This window comes from Pavona decussata, unplaced genomic scaffold, assembly GCF_977016875.1.
Source record: "Pavona decussata unplaced genomic scaffold, jaPavDecu1.1 SCAFFOLD_229, whole genome shotgun sequence".
NCBI classification, from domain to species: Eukaryota; Metazoa; Cnidaria; class Anthozoa; order Scleractinia; family Agariciidae; genus Pavona; species Pavona decussata.
In genome coordinates, this window is record NW_028145634.1 from 232084 (window position 1) to 252959 (window position 20876).

The 20876-nt window shown below is 37.4% G+C and overlaps 3 protein-coding genes across 4 annotated transcripts in view; all 3 read right to left on the minus strand.

The window, feature by feature from the left end:
• Positions 1-20876, minus strand: part of LOC146458735 (uncharacterized) — a 257490-nt gene that overhangs the window by 31884 nt on the left and 204730 nt on the right. The gene's annotated exons all lie outside the window — the stretch shown is intronic.
• Positions 1-20876, minus strand: part of LOC146458736 (uncharacterized) — a 256692-nt gene that overhangs the window by 3914 nt on the left and 231902 nt on the right. The window contains exon 1 of one of the 2 annotated variants that reach the window (XM_085090345.1): positions 596-818. The exons of the other annotated variant lie outside the window; for it this stretch is intronic. The gene's annotated coding sequence lies outside the window, so the exon portion shown is untranslated. Of the gene's footprint in view, positions 1-595; positions 819-20876 lie in introns of those variants that run through there. 2 annotated transcript variants of the gene reach the window in all.
• On the minus strand, positions 8259-20625 carry LOC146458737 (deoxyribonuclease TATDN3-like). The gene is made up of 11 exons (XM_085090340.1): positions 20495-20625; positions 20386-20418; positions 20168-20241; positions 19248-19326; positions 16726-16788; positions 14272-14349; positions 12716-12747; positions 11798-11853; positions 10914-11026; positions 9898-9978; positions 8259-9072 (listed from the first exon to the last, which is right to left on the minus strand). The coding sequence occupies exons 1-11, from the start codon at positions 20594-20596 to the stop codon at positions 8929-8931; spliced, it is 855 nt and encodes a 284-aa protein (XP_084946466.1). The 5' UTR covers positions 20597-20625; the 3' UTR covers positions 8259-8928.

The following is a 20876-nucleotide window of genomic DNA, read 5'->3' on the forward strand; positions in this document are numbered from 1 at the left end:
ATCGGCGTTGGCAGAAAAAAGGGGCGAGCGATTGCGGAATCCGCGAATTTATAGCTCGCTCTGCGTGTGGCGTCGAGCCCGCTATCGTTATATCTTGGCTAACCACCTCTGCAGCTTGTAACTGAAAGATAAGATAAGGCCCCGCCCCAGCATAAAACCCATTATCGCGTTAAGTCAATAATGGGCCATTTAATTTGTTACGGTAAAATACAATTCCTCATGGCAATTCCTGATTCTCAATTTATTATTTGTATTTAACTGAAAGAAAAACTCGCAAAGGATATTACATGTAAATTTAAAGTTATCTCAATGAATTTGAAAATACATACAAATTTTGATAATCTTTGTATGTTGTCCTTCAGCGGCATTTTAATATTTTTAGTATTTTTCAAAATTCGCAAAATTTCAGATAAAAACAAAAACAATATAATACGAATAAATTGGGAATCAGAAATTGTCCCTGATTATGTCACTGATCGGCAAAAGCTTGGATTTTTACGTTTGATTTGAACAGCAGCTTAAGGCCTCATTTGAACTTTAATATTATTAAGTACAAATTTTGTTCCTGGAAAGCCACAATCGGCTGGAGTTTTACTTGCTACATTTTTAGTCACGTTTTCGTTCTAGATCTACTTCTACTCTCCCGGAAAACAGTGAAGCATGTTTGACCAACAGCAAAACCCGCACCTTTTTCAAAACAAAAGAAAATTTGTTCACATAGTTTACATAAAAATGGAAGTTAACTCCCAGAGGAGGAAAATCTTATTGTTCCTAACCACCAACATGGCCGCCATGACGTCACACGCAAACCATCAATACCGAATTGAAGTTATAACTTTGCTGTAATCAAAGGAATCGGTAAAGTTTTACAACTCATCCTTTTTCGGTGTTGGTACAACTAACAACAGTCTTTTGTGGCGTAATTGTCATTTTAATTTCAGTTATTGAACGACACGACAAACAGGACCAACAAATAAATTCCCTAGAATTTAATAAAAAGTCAAAACTTTCATAGAGCTTTCTCTCAAACTCGGCAAAATTCGAACTACTTTCAAATATTCGAAATGCCAATGGAAACCGTACCGCGGATGTCAGCTTGTTTGCATAAAAATCATGAGAGAATTTAATAATTCTTGAATTCATAATATGAATTATATACATATACAAAATTGCCTTGTGAAAAGAACTTCAAAAAAGCAAGACTGATTCTTACGGCAAAGCTGCGATATTTTTCACCCAAAATCGTATTTTAACAATATCGTCTAAAACTTTTCTTCCTCGGAATATTGATTCCGCTTGATCATCTGTATTCTTCTTCTTTCTCAATTTGTTCGCCAACGATAATGAACAATGACCACGTAACAAAACTGAAAGGACTGGCTACCTTAATTTCGTAGTGCTGTTCCTTAGTTAACGCGTTTTACTCTGATAATCACCACTTGAGCTGATGGACAGCAGCATTTTAATTGCCTAGTTTAAAGACTAACGTATTTTTTGTGCAAAACAAGCAATTAGGTTTTTAAAATGAAAAAAATATATCTATTTTTTTCTTCTAGCTTGTTGTAGGTCGGGTTGCTAAAGCACTGTTACAGTGTTTTCTCTCTAATTTCTTGACATTTGGATTTGTTTGCCAAAACTCGTGTTGGCAATTGCACAAGTGACCCTCAGCCAAGTCACATTTGCGGCGATTGTTCGTCCTAGACGAATTATCTATTTTAATGCGGAAAGGGGACTGTTAAAATTTTAGACGGATAATCTTCTTTATAATATTTTTTATAATAATATTATAATAATATTTTGTTCATTGAGGACGAATTATACGTCTGAGACAGAAAATCCATTTTCTATGAAGTTCCGCTGTCACACTTACTAGGATAGTCTAGTGATCGCTAGACGAGTTTTCTATCTTTCGCGTGAAAACGGCCATTTTATAGTGATAATATTGTACGAATTAACTAAATGGAGAGATTACTCAACTTCGAAATTTTGAGAGATGCTAAAACCAGGATACATTAAATCTCTCTAGAGTCGCTTTATTCAGCACCTTGCTAAATACTTATCAACACTTCAGAATGGCTCGATATACCAAGACCACGAGTACAGAGTCCAGATCAAAAAACCGATCCTGTGAAAACCGTACAATTCGATTAATATTTTGTGACATCTTGTTGTTCAGCTTGGAAGACCTTTGAAAGACCGTTCATTAGCCAGACTGCTACACCCAGCTCTTCGGAAGAGTACATCCAGATTAAATTTCTTGTTCTATTTGTTACTGAAAGGAACGTCTCCGCGGCGAAACTCGCCTTCAGTCAGTAAAACAGCTCTTACACACAATCTGAAAGTCCGTTTGTCCGTAATGATACTCGGAGATACCCAACGAGAACATTAATTTAAGCAACATACTTAAAATGCTGTCTCCTGTGTTGCTAGATCATTTTAAGACTTTTTAAAGACACATTTGCGTAAGCTAATACCGTTGCTTTAGCTGTAAATTTACGTCTCAGAAAGTTTTAGGGAAGGGAATTTTATTACTCCAAATTTACTGGCTTTCCGAAAATGCTAGGTAACCTTTCTTAATTGATGACATATTTGTCCTTCGAAAATGAAAGGAATCAGTCTTCCAGTGTTACGAAATTTTAAGCTGGAAAAAAAAAACCATTCGATAGTCCTGATAACTGATCAACAGCCAGAATAAACCGAGTTAACATTAGAAGGTATAAAGAAAAAATTAAAGGACGAGCTGCTCACCTTCGGTTCGCAGAGGAAGCTTTTAAACACAGTCTAATGATCTACTGGTCCGAAGTGATGACTTTTATTGTTGATTAAGGGAATAAAATTAACATGAAGAGGCAGCAAAGTTCAAAATCACTCAAGTTGTTCCAATCACCCTTTTCAGTGTAGTTGCTACTAGCAATAGCCTTTTGTCGGTAATTGTCAATGTAATTTCTGCAAATAATGTTGAATGAAACGATAAACAAGCTTCACGAATAGGTTAACCATTCAAAATTCGACAAAACTCGGAATTTTTATAAAACATTTTTTCAAACTCGATAAAATAACAAAATACAACCATTGCAATGTCACGAAGAGCAAGCCGCAAGTGTACCTGCCTGCATACACAAAACTCGCTAATTTCAAATAGTTATTGTTGCTCTTCCTTCAGTTTACAGCACATCGCAAGTGTCAGTGTTCTCAGCTCATGACTTGTACTAAAGTATCAAATAAATCTTACCAAAACTGAAAGCGCACTTTGTGTCGACACTCAGAGAAGCTACCTTGATAGCCGTTTCTTCTTTTTCCTGGAACGCTCGTAAATTTTTATATTAACGCAAAGCTTAAAGACTTCCCTGTGGACAGGGCTTAATTGGCATGGATTTGTGCAATCAATTTAGCGACTTCCCTGTATAGTAATGTTGGAACTCGTTCTTGTCCCAGTTTGCTCGATTTTTGAAATTTAACACGGACTTACACTGCTGATAAAAGGAAGCTAATGACATGACCAAGCCAACAGTCATTTCATTGTACACAGTGAGTTATCAATATCGTAGACTAGTCTGTGGGATAAGATCTACTGCAATATTAAATATTGAAAGAATAAATTTGAAAGTCATATTCCAATTTTTATCGTGTAAAAAAGCTAGACATTTAGTGTAAAAAAGAGATAGCAGGAGCTGTTACACCTGAACTGGATTATTGTTCGTCAAAAATCTTATTGCAACCTTAGAGAATCTTTTAAAAAGACAACTGGTTTTATTTCTTGAACATTCTATTTCGCACCGTGGGTATCCTTCTTTCTCACTTCTTTGGCCAACAGAAATGAAATGTTGAAGCAGTGAGTTAATGACAAACGAAGGAGAACCTTACCGGCTATCCCTTGTTTAACACGTTTTACCAATTACCCCTTAAGCCGATGGGCGGCAGACATTAATTACCTTGTTAAAAGTCTACGGCATTCTTCTGCAGAAAGCAAGTTTCTATGTGTTTAAAATCAAGAAATAATATTACTTCCTTGCTTCAGGGCTGAAGACTGGAGACTATATTCCATTTTCTGATTTTTTTTTTTTACTAGCGAGGATGAAACAGAATATTGGTGAGAATAAACGTGTTGTAGAGGTTAATAAATCCAAACCACACTACTTGAATATTTAAGAGAAACACTTCACTCCTCTTTTTTCTGTTTTCCAAGATCGTTTTCGGGCATTTAAAAGGTATATTTGCGTACTCTTACACAATTTAATGTGCTCGGATTTTACTGCTGAATTTCGAAGAAGCATAAAATCTGTACAGCCCCCAAATTTATCCCAAATTGCCCCTAAAATTATTCGGACCCCGAAACGATTACCAATTTTTTTCACGCTGACCCCGAAATGATCCCCACGTAATTTTGGAATGGGGTTTAAACAGGGGATCGAGGATTCACCAAATAATAAACAACTTGACGAAATTTGCCCGTATTTATAAATTTACGGTACGAATATTAGCAATCTTTACTGTTTTTTTTTTTTACCAAATATATAAAAGAACCACTCGCTTTTTTAAATTTTTAATTAGTATAATTTTTTAAATAACATCTTGAACTGCAGCTAGTAGCATGCACCAAAGATACCAAGAACTGATCATTCCTTTTAAACGCTAACAGAAGATCGTAAAACAGGTTTCTCGTTAACTGGAAATAAACATTACTAGAACAATGAACGTTAATTACACATTTCAAGCTCCTGAAAATTTCCTGTAATGATCAATCGAAAACAAAAACATTGATACGGCAAATCTGGTATATTTTTAAGGATTTTTCAAGAAAAGATATAAAATTGGAAGGAATTTAGTATTGAGCAAATATTAATAGCGTCCAAAATCAACAATGTAACGCTAAAAGAAAAACGCTAAGAGAAGGAAGACATAGAATGTCATAGATTCTATACGTAGCCGATTTTATCGAAAAACGTACAGTCGACTCCCGATAACTCGAACCCTCGCTAACTCGAACCTCGCGCTAACTCGAACCAATTTTCCTTTCCTTTCAGGTCATTTTCTATATAATTTTACCCTCGATAACTCGAACTCCCGATAACTCGAACCTTTTTCAATTTCCCTTGAGGGTTCGAGTTATCGGGAGTCGACCGTAATTCAAAGCCAGTTCAGTATATTCAGTAGCTTCAGGGTCCGCCAACTATTTCATGTATCGCTTAATAGCTTGCAAATTATTACACACAGTGAAATTTAAAAGTTTTCTTGATTTAAAAGTACGGTGCCCTTCAAACGACACCATTCCTTAATTTCAGTTTACACTGGCTTGGAAATCGATTTCACGGCGTTGTGGTTAGCGTAGCGATAGAGTAAAATGGTCAAATTATTGGCTCTGTTGGGGCCTTGAAATCTTGTCCTGATAGTTTCATTAGCGTTTCTTAGATCAACTTTATCCGCCTCGTTTGGAGTGGGTTGCGTATTCTCTGAGTTCGTAACCGCTGTAAACTGAGGGTTGCTTAATTTTGTACTAATTGTACAAAATAGATTTAATTTGCAAAAACACTCCACCTTTTCGGTTCTATTTCCTTTTTACACACAAGTTGTATTAAGAAGGAATTAGGAAATGTGAACACGAAAATGGACATTAATTTGTAAAACAGTGTCAAAAATGCCTACCACTCTGTAAACTTTCATGGCGTTCTTTGAATTATCAAGGACAGATCTGTTTTCAATTCTTCAGTGAACCACGCCATCCCAATCCAAAATTTACTTTATGATCAGTTTGGGGTAAGCGTGAAAGAGTCGGAAACATTTCGGGGATCGCCGGTTTGGGATCAGTTCGAGGCTACGGATGGCTTTACGAGTTGTTGTTGTTCGCTTTCCGAAAGTGCCAGCTGGTCCTTTTTTAGCCCTCTTTACGACATTTTAGCCCGCTTGAAACCAGAAGGGATTAAGTTTCTCGTGTTACTTAAGTTTTAGGTGACAAAAAAACGAAGAAAAAACGCTAGGTTTTCTTAGGAGGCCTTAGAAGGCCTTCCGAACAGATGTTTGCCGAAAGTTTTGAAAGACCGTTCATTCGCCAGACTGCTGCACTCTGCTCTTCGGAAGAGTAGATCCAGATTAAATTCCTTGTTCTTCTTATTAGTTACTGACCGTTAATCGACAGAACGTTTCTGCGGCGTTACTCACCTTCAGTCAGTAAAGACAGTTCTTGCACACAATCTGATGGTCCGCTTGTCCGAACTGATGAAAACTGATCAACGGCCGGAAAAAATTAACATTACAAGGGATTAAGATTCAAATTCATTTACGTTTTACTTAGCACCCTTCTCTGTGTAGTTGCTACTAGCAATAGCTCTTTCTCGAGTTATTTTTATGGTAATTTCTGCTAACACTGAATGACATGATAGAACAGGTAATAAGGGTCCACAGATAGATTTCCCATTTAGAATTTGATTGCGCATTTTCAAAGCGCTTTCTTTCAAACTCGACGAAATGACAAAATACAAATGCAGTCCAACCTCCAGTAAGCGACCGCCCAAAATGCTAAAATTTAGTGGTCGCTTACGGAGGTGGTCGCTTTCGAGAGTCGAACCAGACGGAGTCTCTTCCCGGAACAGGTCTGGCACATCCACTTATTAGAAGAGAATTTACTGCATACGTTTCGTAGTTACAATACGACCAGTGCTAGGTTGTCACTTACAGTTTCTCGTAAACTCTGAGGAGCGTAGTACATACAGTGAACATGGAGATCAGACCATGTGTCAAGTGGTCGCTTACAAGAGGTTGAAAACAATGAAAAATTATAATGCTGTCACCTCAAAAAGTGGTCGAGGTCGCTTGCGAGAGGTGATCGTTTTACGAGAGGTTCCAACTCTAGGGCTTTGACTGGGAAAAATTTGGTGTTTTGGATAGGTGGTCGCTTATGGGAGGTGGTCGCTTACGTGAGGTGGTCGCACATGGAGGTTCAACTGTATTGCAATGAATTGCTAACAGGTAACCGAATAAACTGCTTACAGACAGGCGTATAAATCCTGAATTTCAAATTTTTGTATTTCCTTCACACTGTATTGTCGGTTCTCATCCTTTGCACTTGAGCAATACTGCAACAATTCACGCCGACTTTTTTTTCTTTTAAAGCGCATTCTGCGACAACAGATAACCATCTTCAGAGTGTCTTCCGCTTCCTCGGACGCTGGTTTATATTAATACAAAGTAAAAATGCATCCGTGGACCGAGTAGTTAATTATCTTCTCGCGATAAAATTTGTGACTGCATGGACTGGTCTAATCGCATTTAACAAGGACCGCATTGTAAAAGAAATCTTGGGTTTGCTAAACCGTAATTTATTTCATTGTAGACACCAGTTGTCAAGCAAGATACATCTGATAGATTATTGACGGAATAGTTGGAATTCGCTTCGTACAAAAAAATAGAGATTTAATGAAGAAAGCAAGGGTTGTAAAGACTGAACTGTAACAGTTTTGTCACCCGCGTTTTTGTCAAAAAAAATTTAAATCTTAGACATCTTTCAAAATAAATGTTTTATTTCTTGAATTACCGATTCCACACCGTTCATATCTTCCTTTATTGCTTTGATCACCACCACTATCTTGAAACAGTGATTATGTGACAAAGGCAGGAAAAGCTCCTGATCACTTTAAGTTTAACACGTTTTACCAGGTAATTTCCACTCCAATTTATGCATTGGAAAAATAAATTGCCTCGTTAAAAGCCCAAGATATCACTTTCTTCGCGCAAGGTGTTTAAAGTCAAGAAATATTATTATCCACTTTAGTGTTGTAGGTAATTGGAAGACTAGGTTCAGACTTTGTCTGGAATTTTGTATTTCTTCGCAAAAAAGAAATGGTCCTATCTTTCAATGGTTAGAATATACTATATAATTATTTAAAAACGATCTCTGGTTGAAATTATTTTGGAGGTAATTTTTTGCCTTACAGTCTGAAATTGTATTACTAAGCATCGTCATAGAGAAACCCGCATTTCTCGGGAAATCCCGATACGCGTAGATCGTATGCGCGGTAGCAAAATTAAAATCACGAGTACCGAGTAATCAAGGGAAAAGAACTTTAAAAAAATCAGCATCATAAGAAAGTAATAGCTTTCATTTGAGTGATTTCACTTGAAGATTTTATCCACACACTCAAAACTTAGCACCACCTTGTACAGCGTAATAAACAGCACCACAAGAGAGTAATGCTCAGTAGCTTTTATTTGGGTGATTTCACTTGAGGATTTTCCCCACACACTTAATTAGCACCACATAAAAGTACCGTACAGTAGCTTTTATTTGAGTGATTTGAAACCACCTTTGAATAATAACAAACATCACATGAAAGTACTGCTCAGTAGCGTTCATCTGGGGTGCTTACCGATTTGTAAAAATAATCCGGTCGGTGTAACCGTTGCATGGTGGTAAGGGAATTTCCGAATTCGACCGACCAACCGGATGAGATTGCGCTTACCATTTATCTATCAGGCATTTCGTCCCGCTCTAGCCGGAAAAGGCCTCAGAGGATTCATTCAAATGGTAAGTAATTTTCTGCAGTTTCGTTTCCGAATGGAAAAACTGGAGGACATCTGAAGGTACTCCACAATTTCCGAACTGAATTCCCGGAAAATTACCTTACCATTTGACTTCAAACCGAAATTTCCGGGGGTTTTGGCCAAATGGTAAGCACCCATGAATAGTCAGAATTACGATTTCACATGATCCACGGACTCAAAAGTCAAAACCACCCTGTACAGCAGCAATTCTCAGAAGGTAGTCCTGTTTTCCCAGTTCGGGTGCATTTCTGTTGCCATCTTTTACACCTGGCCCTTCATGGCAGTGCCTTTGGGATCAACAAAAATGGCGGGTTGTTGTATTTTCGGCGTTCAAGGTTTTTTTACATACTTCAATTCTAATACATGAGAAACTAAATTTAAACCTCCCTGAAATCACTTTCTAATGAATCGCTGAAGTCTTGGAAACAACTTCAAAGCATTTTTTGTTGTTTCCTCGTAAACTGTTTGCACTGGAACTCCTTTGACTCTTGAAATGGCTTCACACGAAATATGAATATTCTTTGGTTCATTTCTTGTCTACAAAGGAATGTTTAAGAATAAAAATCAGCGCAATAATCTGACATCAACTTCAAGTACAATTTTTAAAAGCAGCACCAGCTATGCACCGTTTTCCTAGGGTAATATAACAGATATAATAACATGGTAACATAGAGCGGTTCCAAGCTAGTGTCGCAAGTAATCTGTATTGTATAGTAATTTAAGTTTACTTTGGTTTTCCTTCACTGTGTTGTGAACGCATGGTTAACAAAATTCGCGCCACTTTCCCAACCAACAAAAAACAAACCAAAACAAATCGTGATTTGCTCGCACGCGTTTTCCCGCGTTTGACACCGGTTACACATATCTGCTTCTAGTTCTGATTGGTTCATTGCACGTCTGTTGTGATTGGTTAGGTTAACTCTGGGTTTGGCTTTACGAAACTCAACACTCCGTTCCATCAGAATAAATTACAGGTTAGCAAAACTGGCGCCACTTTGTCAACACGCGAGTAGGGTCCCACTTGGGTTGTTCAACTTTTGTATCTGAAAATGCAAAATAGTCATTTCATTTCTCTAGGAATTTACTGACGACACGCGAATTGTAGAAAGCCCCGTAATCATGGACTCCCATTTCTTAGCTCGGTCCAAATTCTTTTAGACGGCCACAAGTGTTGGTATACGGACTGTTTTGTAATGTGATGTTTTCTCAAGTACTTCTTCCGGACAGAGAACTCGCTGGCAAGGACAAGGCTCAATATTATGTTCTTGTTTGCGATCTTTACTAAACAGCAGATGATTTATGCTCTTCGAGATAGGAGCTGGTGTTTACTAATGCAGTCTGTATCGAGCAGAAAATCGCTACCTGTTTTTCAGCAGCCAAAGCTGGCGAATCTGTTTCCAAAAGAAGATTTGACAGAGGGACATTTTTCACCAGCTTCTCTTTCTAGAACATAGGAAAAAGGTTACAAATGTACACACTAATAATGCCTTACTATTGAAAACCATTAAATATATCTGGAGGCCTGGAAGTAGAGACAATGTGCCCTTCTAGTCGGGAAATCTGGCATTCAATCTAAATGCCTTATATCTTTGCTGATGTGTCACTTTCTTATGCAAGGTAATTTGTTAATTTGTTTTACGACTCCCCTCTCTTGGCCAAAGTAGAGCCTACAGACCTTTTCCCATGTTAGAACTTTTGTTAAGCTTTAAAAAGAGAAGAAAGGAAATCACTTCAAGCATCAATTAATGGTTGTTTCAGTTTTTAGGTTAAAGTAATAAGCTTTTTGGATTTCTGACACAGTAGAACGAGTCTGTAAGCAGGCCAAATTAGGTTGCGTTCGATTAACCTTATTCCGGAATAACAATAAGCGGAATAGCTGTTAAATTTATCTTTTAACAAATTTGGGAGGCCAATTCTACAAACTATCGCTGACACATGAGAATTTAAGAGCCGTCTCGTACTCCAGTCAGTCCTTAAACCTTTTCTGAGGGATTTCTTGCCATCGTTGTATGTATTCCTATTCCGGAATAGGGTCAATCGAACGCACCCTTAAAATGGATTTAGAAAAATTTGGATGCCAAGGCCAAATTTATCATAACGTAAACCCTTTTTCAACTGGGCCCTTCAAAAGATCCTTAGCATTTTAGCTAATATTTTGGGCAGTGTTATCACCTCTTTTCAATGAAGTATACATATCTACTTAGGACGTAATTTAATCAGTTGATACAAAGTCTGATGCAAACAAGCAATCGCTAAACTGGATGTTCCCTATAAGGACAAATAAATGGACAAGTAAAATAATAATAATAAAATGTATTAATAATTTAATTTATTATAAATGCTAGGGTGGATGAAAACTACCCCTACAAACATCCTACCTGAGGTGAGCGAACTATGGATGGTGGAATAGAGAAATAATATCCAGCTTCCACGCCTTTGAGAGCATTAGAAGGTTTTCCATCAAACGCATGAAGTAGAACTTTCTTGGCACCTAAAACGATGAAACATTACAATCAAGCAAACTAGAAATTGGTTCATTGCATGGCGATCCATATCGAGCAATAAATTTACCAGTGACAATATTCCAGGCAGTAGATGGCTGGGTGGGTCGATTGACAGAAACACTGCTAGATACATAACTGAAATTCACACGGTCGCTTCAAGTGATTTAGATGAACAGGCAGACAGCCTGACAGTCAGATAGCTATTTTATAAAACTATCACGTACTTTGCAGCTAAAGCCTAAAGTTAACGAGGAGTTCAAGTTAACCACGTTCCAATTAGCTGATAGTAAATGACTGAAAAAATGGGGGGGGGGGGGGGGGGAATTCCATGAGAAATCAGATTTTGTTATATTAGCAGGGAGTTGAGTCAACCGAGTTTGAATTAGTGGAGTTCTACTGTAACTGAAGGGCTTATCTGCAAAAACGGATGTAAAAAAAGGGCTTGCAAATCCAAATGTCCATTTCCAGAAAATATCCATGCCTCCCCCTCGTTCCCTTTACAGAAGAGATTTTTTTCTTACACCCCTATCTCTCTGGAAATTGCAATTTAGCTTCCTTCATTTTTCTTTCCTTTTCATTTTTGGCATTTGACACCCCCACCCCCCTAGAATTTTCAATCCCTTAGACTAAGAAGGGGTTATGGATATTTTCGGGAATTACAAATTGTTTAACAAACTTTATGTGCCACCTTGCCCAACTTGAGCCCTTGATACATTACTTATTAATAATAATTTTAATGTCAGAAGTGTTTGATGCACCATGTTCTCGAAGCATTTCAATGGCATGTCTTCCTGCTGATCGGGAATGAACATTTCTACAAGAAATGACATTAAAAATGACACCAATTAACAAACAAGACAGTTTTCTCATATATAATAGAAGAACTAAGACTTGCATAAATTCTCAAAAATTTCACATATTTTCCAAGCCATGCATTTAACAATAAATCAGACTAAAATTGTAGGGCTTCAAGTTTAGCCCTGTCCTACATGTAATTAAGGTGTGACTTGGCCAAGATAACAGACTGAAGCAATAAGTTACTAAAACATGCACAAATAGTTTACAATATTCTTTCGTAAGCTGGCCAGCCTGGGCTTACAAACATGGGCAAGTTTGTATGTTGTGCTTTAAAGATTAGATGTAAGATGGGAAGATTGGACACTCAACTGTGTTTTCTCAAATAAATAGCTCTTTTGTTTGTATATAAATTTTATAAACAAATAATGTAATTTCATTACTTAACTGGAACGACAAAAACTAAATCAGATTGCTGACGTTGAAATATAGTAAATAACTGGGTTTAAATACAGTCTAGATTCAAAAAGAGTGTAAAAGAAATGGAAAATACTATGCATAACCGCACAACAATTAACTGTCAGAAAAAAATATAATTAAGTAGCCAGTAACTGGCATAATATATTAATTTCACTTTATAATGTAAGGTTTATTATTGAAACTCTCCAGTAAAACAATTGTGAAACAATACCAGTTTTTGCTACCATCAACTAATTAATTCCTATCAACTTTTCACCCTTAAACTGCCATTCCCTAAAACCTCGAAGCATAGTATTGTAGTGATTTTAATTTGTAAGTTTTAATTAAAATATTAACAAATTTCAGTCATAGAATTTATTTCACTTTCACTGATATAAACTTATTTAACTGTACCCACATACAAAGGAAGGTCAAGCTCTAGGGCAAGCTTTATCTGAAACAAACAAAAAATCTAATATTAAATGAAACTGAAGCATAAGGTACTGTAATAGAACACTAAAACCCTGTGTCAAATTTTAACCACTGGTTAAAAATTCAACTGAGGGTTTTGGATGAGAAGGGCATATAAAGTACATGTTTTGCCATAAAATTGAAATTGCTCCAAATACCATCTATCTTGGCACCATCAGAAACTGGCTGTCATGTACAAAAGTAACGAGAATGAAATTCGTCGAAATTCATAATACATGTAAGAAACTTAGTTGCCTAATTAATTCTTGACTGAAATGCTAAATAAAACAGACAAATTGTGCAGTTCCAGAAAATATCCATACTCCCCCAAAGGAAGGTTTTTTTGTTTTGCACCCCCCTCCCCCAGGGAAATTCCAGTTTAGCTCCATACTTTGCTTCTAAAATTTTGGCTTTTAAGACACCCCTTCCCCTAGGAATTTCCAACGAATTTCCTTGGGATGGGTACATGTATGGATTTTTTCGGGAACTGTACATTTAAAGGAGCTTTCATGAAGTACAGTATCTGTATTTAAATGCTTGTAGGACCACCTGAGCTTTTTATTAACACTGTATTCTATTTTACATTTTAGTTAAATGTAGCCATATTCATGTTTTTCATTATTATTATTATTATTATTATTATTATTATTATTATTGTTATTGTTATTGTTATTGTTATTGTTATTGTTATTGTTATTGTTATTGTTATTGTTATTGTTATTGTTATTGTTATTGTTATTGTTATTGTTATTGTTATTGTTATTGTTATTGTTATTATTATTATTATTATTATTATTATTATTATTATTATTTGATATGCAATTTTTTTTCTTAGTTTTGGTAGAAATATAGGTGTCTCCAATATTATTAGTAGAGGGTCTAATATACATTTGTAATTATCGGCTTTGATTCTTTGTCACAATAATAAAGTTATGTATGTATTACAAAACAGTCATTCCACTCTGATCTGTCTTGTTGAACACAAACTTACCTGCATGTCTGATGGATTCTCATATACAACTCAAATCCCCAAAATAACAGTTGTTTCAACATCATATTGTCATAAAACTGATACATATTTGTATTTAACTACTGAATTTATATTTCTGCATGAGCTCATTGGACATTAATAAAAGCTCATCTCATGGCACATAATAAGATGACTGTTGCCCAATTTTTTGTTGTTGAGAAAAACAAGAATTTTAAAAAGAACCTCACAGGGTTAGAACTTCATTTGTTATAATCCAATCACAGTTTAATAAAATCAGTTGAACTAGTTACCTCACTTTTATTTAGCTGCAATCATGCTGTGGCTATCACTGGCTGTTTTTGCACAGTGAAGCATGCCCATTTCAGACAAATTATAATGAGAGGATTAGCTTAAAGATTGTCGGAGAAGCATAATGTTAATTTTTCAGACCTTGGGCATTCTGACATCCAATTTACTAGCCACCTAAAGCGGTTAAAGTAAACATCAAAAGACGAAGAACTCTCCTACATTCTGTACCTGCCGACTAAAGACCTCTCGCTGTATATCTTTATCTGCATCAGTCTTCACAAACCTTGGAGTAAAGTCCAAGCCAACCTTTTGTGAAAGAGAAACTCAAATGTCCAGTAACATGTGACTTTGTTAGTTTTACGTCCAACCTTGCATGCTCCTCTAGACTGCAAGCAATCCCTTTCTGGATAGTCGAGAGGTCGCGCGAAATAGCCGAGCACGAAAAAACTGGAGCAAACGAGCGGAGGGGAGCTTGGGGAGAGGCGTGAAAGTGGGGAAAGGAAAAGAAAGGGACTGCGCTCTTAGCTGTAACAGATGCGTTCAGGGTAACTCCGCCCTCAATTCGTTAAACCCATTAAAAATCCAATTTACTGAATGACAGCTAATAAATAACAACTCAACATTGTTATTCAATCACCAGAATATAGAGGCGAAGAGGAAGAATCGCCGAGCTTGGGCATTGATCCAAGCTTCTCCGAAAAGCCAAAATCTCTAGAAGTTGTGGTGCATTTAAATTTTTTTTCGAGGCCCAGAGTAAAAGAAATCGACGACACAAATGCCCGAAGTGTAATTAAGAACGTGGTACAGGACAACTGGAAAGCTGTTGTTAATATCATGTTTACGCATCCTGCGGTGAATTCTGCCGACAAAGCTTGTTCCGCGGATGCGAAAGTTACATTGTACTAGTTGACACCAATGTCTTTTAATAATTTTGGGATCTTGTCGAAGGCAACTGCTTTTAAACCAAAGTCATTTGACTGCAACTGGTCTTCGATAATACTGCGAAGCGGAACAACAACCACGATCGAAGCCGTGATGGCAAAGTTTTTCGCTATTTAATACAAAGCTTTGATATATAATGGATTTCTCAAAACCACTGGGAAGAACGGCCATTACATCTTTTCCCGACAAGAGCGCTTCTACTGCTAACTTCTGTACCTCTTTGAGAACTAAGCCGCCGACTTGATCGCTTAAATTTACGAAGAAATCGCTGCTACTCTCTTTCACGACTGAAACCATTTTCCTAGTGATCTGAAGTGTTGACATCAAACGTGTGAAGAAGTTAATTACACATCAAACTTGTTTGACAGCAGCTATTGTTTATGGACCAATCGGAATTTTCCGTTGCTGGAGCGACGGGAAATTCGAACGCGTTTGTTACAGTTAGCAGCGCAGTCCCTTTCTTTTCCTTCTCTCCCCCAGTCTCTTCTCGTTTATTTCTCCTCGCTCCAGTCTCGCTGCGCTGTGAGCGCACCCTCTCGACTGACCAGAAAGGGACTGCTTGCAGTCTAATGCTCCTCATTTTAAGGTTCCCGCACATCCCTTCAGAGGTGTCTCGCTTGCAAGCAATGTAGCGTGTCTGGTTTAAACTGTAGATACCTAAACCCCTATATCAAATTAAAGCTCATAGAGCTGGCTATCAAACTATACCATAAATAAAATAAATTGCCGAATTTTTCCCGACCTCTAATTGCGAGCGTCTGAATCACCTTTTGAAAGCTACAAGTCAAAGCGAATTTTGTTTTTAGCTAATTTAATTTCCTCCTGAGTTTCTGTACCCAAAGCACTAAAAAAATGTCTGCGTTTTGCCATATTCAATTTCAGTGACAATTTACAGAACATTTTCGAAAAAGGATTAAAAAATGGGGAGTGATCATACAAAAATCGCTCTCAGAGAAAAAAATATTTTGAAAGAAAAAATTTACAGACAACTTTTTGTTGTTTATGTTAAACTAGCTACTGTCCAAATTTGAAGGCAAACAAACAACTTCCCTTTGAGTTTTAGCTCTTTAAAGTGTCCCCATCAAGTGAAAAAATTGATTCAAGAAAACAACGCAAAAAATTTGACAATTCATATTTTATTTCAAAATTCTTGGCATAGTTTGATAGCCAGCTCTATAAGTTTTAAATTGATATGGGGTTTAGGCATCTACAGTTTATACCGGCCATGCTACATTGCTTGGACGCGAGACACCTCTTAAGGTATACGTTAACCTTAATTCAGAGCCACAACATTTAAGACAATTTGCATGATCATGATTGTTGTACAGGTATGTGACTTCTTTAGCATGCACTGCTTGTGCTTTGCCTTCCAAAAATTGTACTGTATTATAACTCTCATCGTTCAACAAAGTCTGAATTGGCTAAGATTATCATTTAAGGTTTATACTCACATACAAAACTACAAATTAAAATTCTAAGTTTGATTACCCTGTGATAGACAAGTAGTTGCTTCTTATAATTCTGGAAAGGACGAGGAGGAGAGGGGGTGGGGTGGAAGGCCAGCTTCTTCTAGTTGTTTCATGAAAACAGCCTGTGGTATAAGTACCTTGCCACCTGTGTGGGTAGCCTGTGGTGTGAGGATAGTTCCAGCTGTGTGGGTAACCTGCGGTCATTTTAAGTACATTGCTAGTGTGTGGGCAGCCTGTGTGGTGTGATTACACTCTTATCCATTATACACACCTCACCAATAGCCACTAGCGTGTCACAATGCTCCCTGATATACTCTTCAACACCTTCAAGATCCTGTTGAACAAAAGCATGCAGAACATAAGATGGTTTTATTAATTGTTTTATAATGCCCAAAGTACATTCCATCACATACAAAGCCTAACAAAAAACATAGCAGGCCTAAAAATTTTACCAGCCAGGGAAATTTAAATAATTTATTACCCTGAAATTATGCTTGTGTCCTGTGTTCTGACATGCTGAATTCTGAATCCTTCTTATTTCTTGAGCAAGCTGAAAATTTACCATCTTTCTTTCAAATCGTTCACTTATTGCCACACAAAACACTTTAAACAATTCAAATCAAAGCAGTATGCACAACATGTGTGACATGTGAATCTTAAAGTAATGAAAATATTACTGACTAGTAACAATCCTGTATGGACAAAAGCTACATCTCAATTTCTGTTAGCTATGTCGGTACACCAGGATCAGGAAACCCTTGTTGCCTCTACCCTGCTCCTTACAATGTTGAGCCTGTGTGCCCATTACTAACATGTACATGTACAAGTCAAACATTAATTGATAAGGTAGAGAGGCACGGCAAGACTAATCTTGTGTAGTTTCATACGAGGAGAAATTAGGCATCTGTGTTAGTGCTTGAAATGATAACTTCAACCCAAGCACTTTCGTCAAGGATTGTAGTTCATCACTGGTCTCCTGTTGAGCCACGGATTCAACCCTCAGAAGGGACTGAGATTATTTTATTCTATGCTTATGGTTTGCTTAACACTACATTTGGTTGTATCTAAGCAATGGATTTGTCAAGAAAATATAATGATTGTCAAAGTAATAGGTATCACATACAATTTATGTTTTATCATGAATTATCGCGATCCTGGGGGATCTTCCCACTGCGCTGAAACGTCAATATAAAGTCGTATTGCCGTCTCAACATGACAGTTTCTGATTGGCTCAAAGACTGTCATGTAAGCATGGAAGCACGGCACTTAAATGGGTTCGGCGCGCACACATCAAAATTTTACTTCTGTGAATAAACATGCGACGTTGGATGGTGTTGTTTATTTCTTTTCATTTGAGTTTACAAAGCTTCTGACACTGTTCAAGGACCCCTTATAATATTTTTTTTGTGGTGAACATGTACCATGATACAGCGGATACAACCTTTTTTTCTTGAAGGTAAGCGAAAATTCGATGAAGAGAAATTTACGTAAAAGACTTTCCCGGGTGTGAAAGCGGCCACGGTAAATAACAATGAGCTGAAATTCCAATAAATTATGGCATTTTCAAAGCAAAAGGATCTGTTTCTTTTATGATGTCTCTAATCTCTAGAAAAAATTGCTCCAAGAGCTCTGCTGCGTTCTCTTTCATGGCTCAGGTCTGTCTACTTGATCTTCTTGTCATAACGCCGAACGGCAGACTCGGTAATTTTTACAGTATTCTTCGCCGCTTGGTCTCTTTCAGATTTCTGAATCTCCACGGCATCTAAGCTAGGATAACAATGCTCTGTTTTCGTTTTTTGGTACTAGTACGGTTGCTCTTTTTATTCTTGCTTCTGGTTGTGAAGTTTATTCATCACTGTTTTCATGTTGTTGTTTTTGTCTCGGAGGTAACAAATTTTCAATATAATTTGCTGGTAAAATGTTCACACCTACTAGCTCGTCTATTTCATCACTGGTAGGTGCTTTATGGACTCTAACTTTTTGCATTTTCTTTGTTTTGACGTAAAAATTAAAGCCAAAAATGCAAATAACCCGCCTCGAGAAAAATTTCGCGCACGGATATTACCATGGCTACAGTTTAACTGAAGTAAGAATTTCTCTTTCAATCAGCGCACGATTTGTACTTTATCCGTTTACTCTCTCCAACAAAATGTTAGTATCGCGATAAAAAACTAAGTTCGATTTTGAGACGGCAATATGACTTTATATTGACGGCGTTGGGAGAAAATTTATTCCGCATTGGGCTCCCTCGCTTTGCGACTCCGCCCAATACGGAATATATTTTCTCCCAACTAACCGTCAATATAAAGTCGTATTGCCGTCTCAAAATCGAATTTAGTTTATAATACTTATATTTAACATATTTAACATATGCATTAGGAATACTTTCACAACCACAACTGTCAAGTGAAAGTGCTTGGGCTTCACGCATGGACGGAACAATTCAATATTAGTCCCACCCTCCTCTCTCTCTCTCTCAGAGCCACAGGTCTTCTATTAAGTTGTCCTGTCACCACCTTCTGGTATTTTCTTATTAGGCTGCCCCCCTTCAACCTTCTTTGTGAGACCTACACCTTAGGGGCTTAGCATGGGAAATACAGTTACTGTTGTACATATATTTCCTACCTCAAGAGTGTCCAGGGGTCATGATGAGGTCTGCACTGGGCCTCATGCATGGGTGCAAATATTTATTAACCCCCCCCCCCCCCCCCCCCCGAGCTGAAATTATGTAAGTCTACCAGGGACTTAACATGGGAAACACAGTACAGGTAGTACATATATATCCTGCTGTACCTCAAGAGTAGCACTGCGATCAGGACACAGACTCTGCACTGGATGAACACCCAGGCATGGAGCAATGAAATCTGGATACCTGAAAATTCAATACAAAGTAAAAAAATATATATTTATCATAATAGGGATTTCAGTAGTAATGCTTTACTTATTCAATCCAATCCAATAACCTTCATACCTGATTTTTTATATGTTACCCCACTGACCCAGGCAGAGGAATAGATTTGAAGCAGAAAGGGTAAAGGATGAGCATAAATAGGAGGAGGGTCAGTCTACATATTTGGCATCACTGCAAAGAGATTTCAGGTTAATTTCATTTACTGATTAATCTGGCAAATTTGGCCCAACTTGTGAAAGAAAATGAGTGAGTAGACGAAAATTGCCCCAATTTATAAAAATTTGTGGCATTCCCACCGAGTTTGTGAATAAGGCTGATTTTTTTCTCCTGCTTCACCAACAGAAAAGAAATCAGCTGACAAATTGGGCAGTTCCAGAAAATATCCATACTCCCCCCAGGGAAGGTTTATTGTTGTGCACCCCTGACCCCCCAGGAAGTTCCAGTTTTAATAGCTTCATACTTTGCTTCTAGTATTTTGACTTTTAAGACCCCTCTCCCCTAGGAATTTCTGATGACCTTCCATGGGGTGGGTATGGTTTTTTCTGTAACCGTACATTGTAACATGTAAATTGGCCTCTGCAAATGAACCTACGAATTAGGCCGATAAATCGGCACATGTTAATCAGCCTTTAGCAATACTTGCTTTGAATTATGGGATTGTGGAAGTAGAATGGAGGTTGATAGGTTCTTTAGTCCCAAACCTTGGTTTACTTTTTGTGTGCGTGTCATGCAGGCTGTTTCCAAGTAAACATTGTAAAACAATAAAAACCAGAGTTTTCGAAAAACAGCGTTAAATCCAAACCTCTTATGAAGATCGAGCATTCCACCAAACTCTGCTTTAAATTCTGTTACGCCAATGATGGCCATCACACCAACCTGACAATTAATGTATTGAAATACACACGTAACTTCAGTTTACTTAAGAACTATTGAGTACATTTTAACATGTGCATACGAGCTAAACGATGTTATGGCCTGGCAGTTGCTAATATAAGCTTATTAGTAATTAAGCTAGCTTACCTTTTTGGCCTCTTCTATCACCACATCAACATCCTTGAATCAAAACCAAACCGAAACGTTTTGAATTAGCTATAACGTTTAAACCGCATTTACGTTATTAAATTTCTACCTCGTGAAATTCTTTCGCAGAAATATGTGCGTGGCAGTCCACAGAGGATATCCCCGTTTCCACATTAACTTCTTCACCTTCTGAGAGAGTTTTCGCCGCCATGTTGGAACTTTCCCATGACACTTTGCGAGTCTTTGGAACCGACATCAACAAAATCAGGAATATGGATCGGATCAACAGACCGGATGCCTGACGGACACCTAGTATTTTTCTGTTGGCGATATTCCGTAGGGGTCAAAGTTTAAAACAATTTGTATTTTTAAAAACTTTTATGGGACGGTACTGGAGAGACCGAACATATCGTTATCGTGAATTAAATTTTAAGTGAAGGAAATTGATCTTAATTCATGATTCACAAGTGCGGGATACGCAGATACACTTT

Excerpts from the sequence above, each read along its gene's own strand:
- LOC146458737 (XM_085090340.1), bottom strand. The coding sequence starts at position 20,596 with ATGGCGGCGAAAACTCTCTCAGAAGGTGAAGAAGTTAATGTGGAAACG. Across the intron at positions 11,854-12,715 it reads CTAGAGCTTGACCTTCCTTT|AAATGTTCATTCCCGATCAG; the intron begins GTATGTGGGTAC and ends CATTTCTTGTAG. Across the intron at positions 9,979-10,913 it reads CCATAGTTCGCTCACCTCAG|AAAGAGAAGCTGGTGAAAAA; the intron begins GTAGGATGTTTG and ends CCTATGTTCTAG.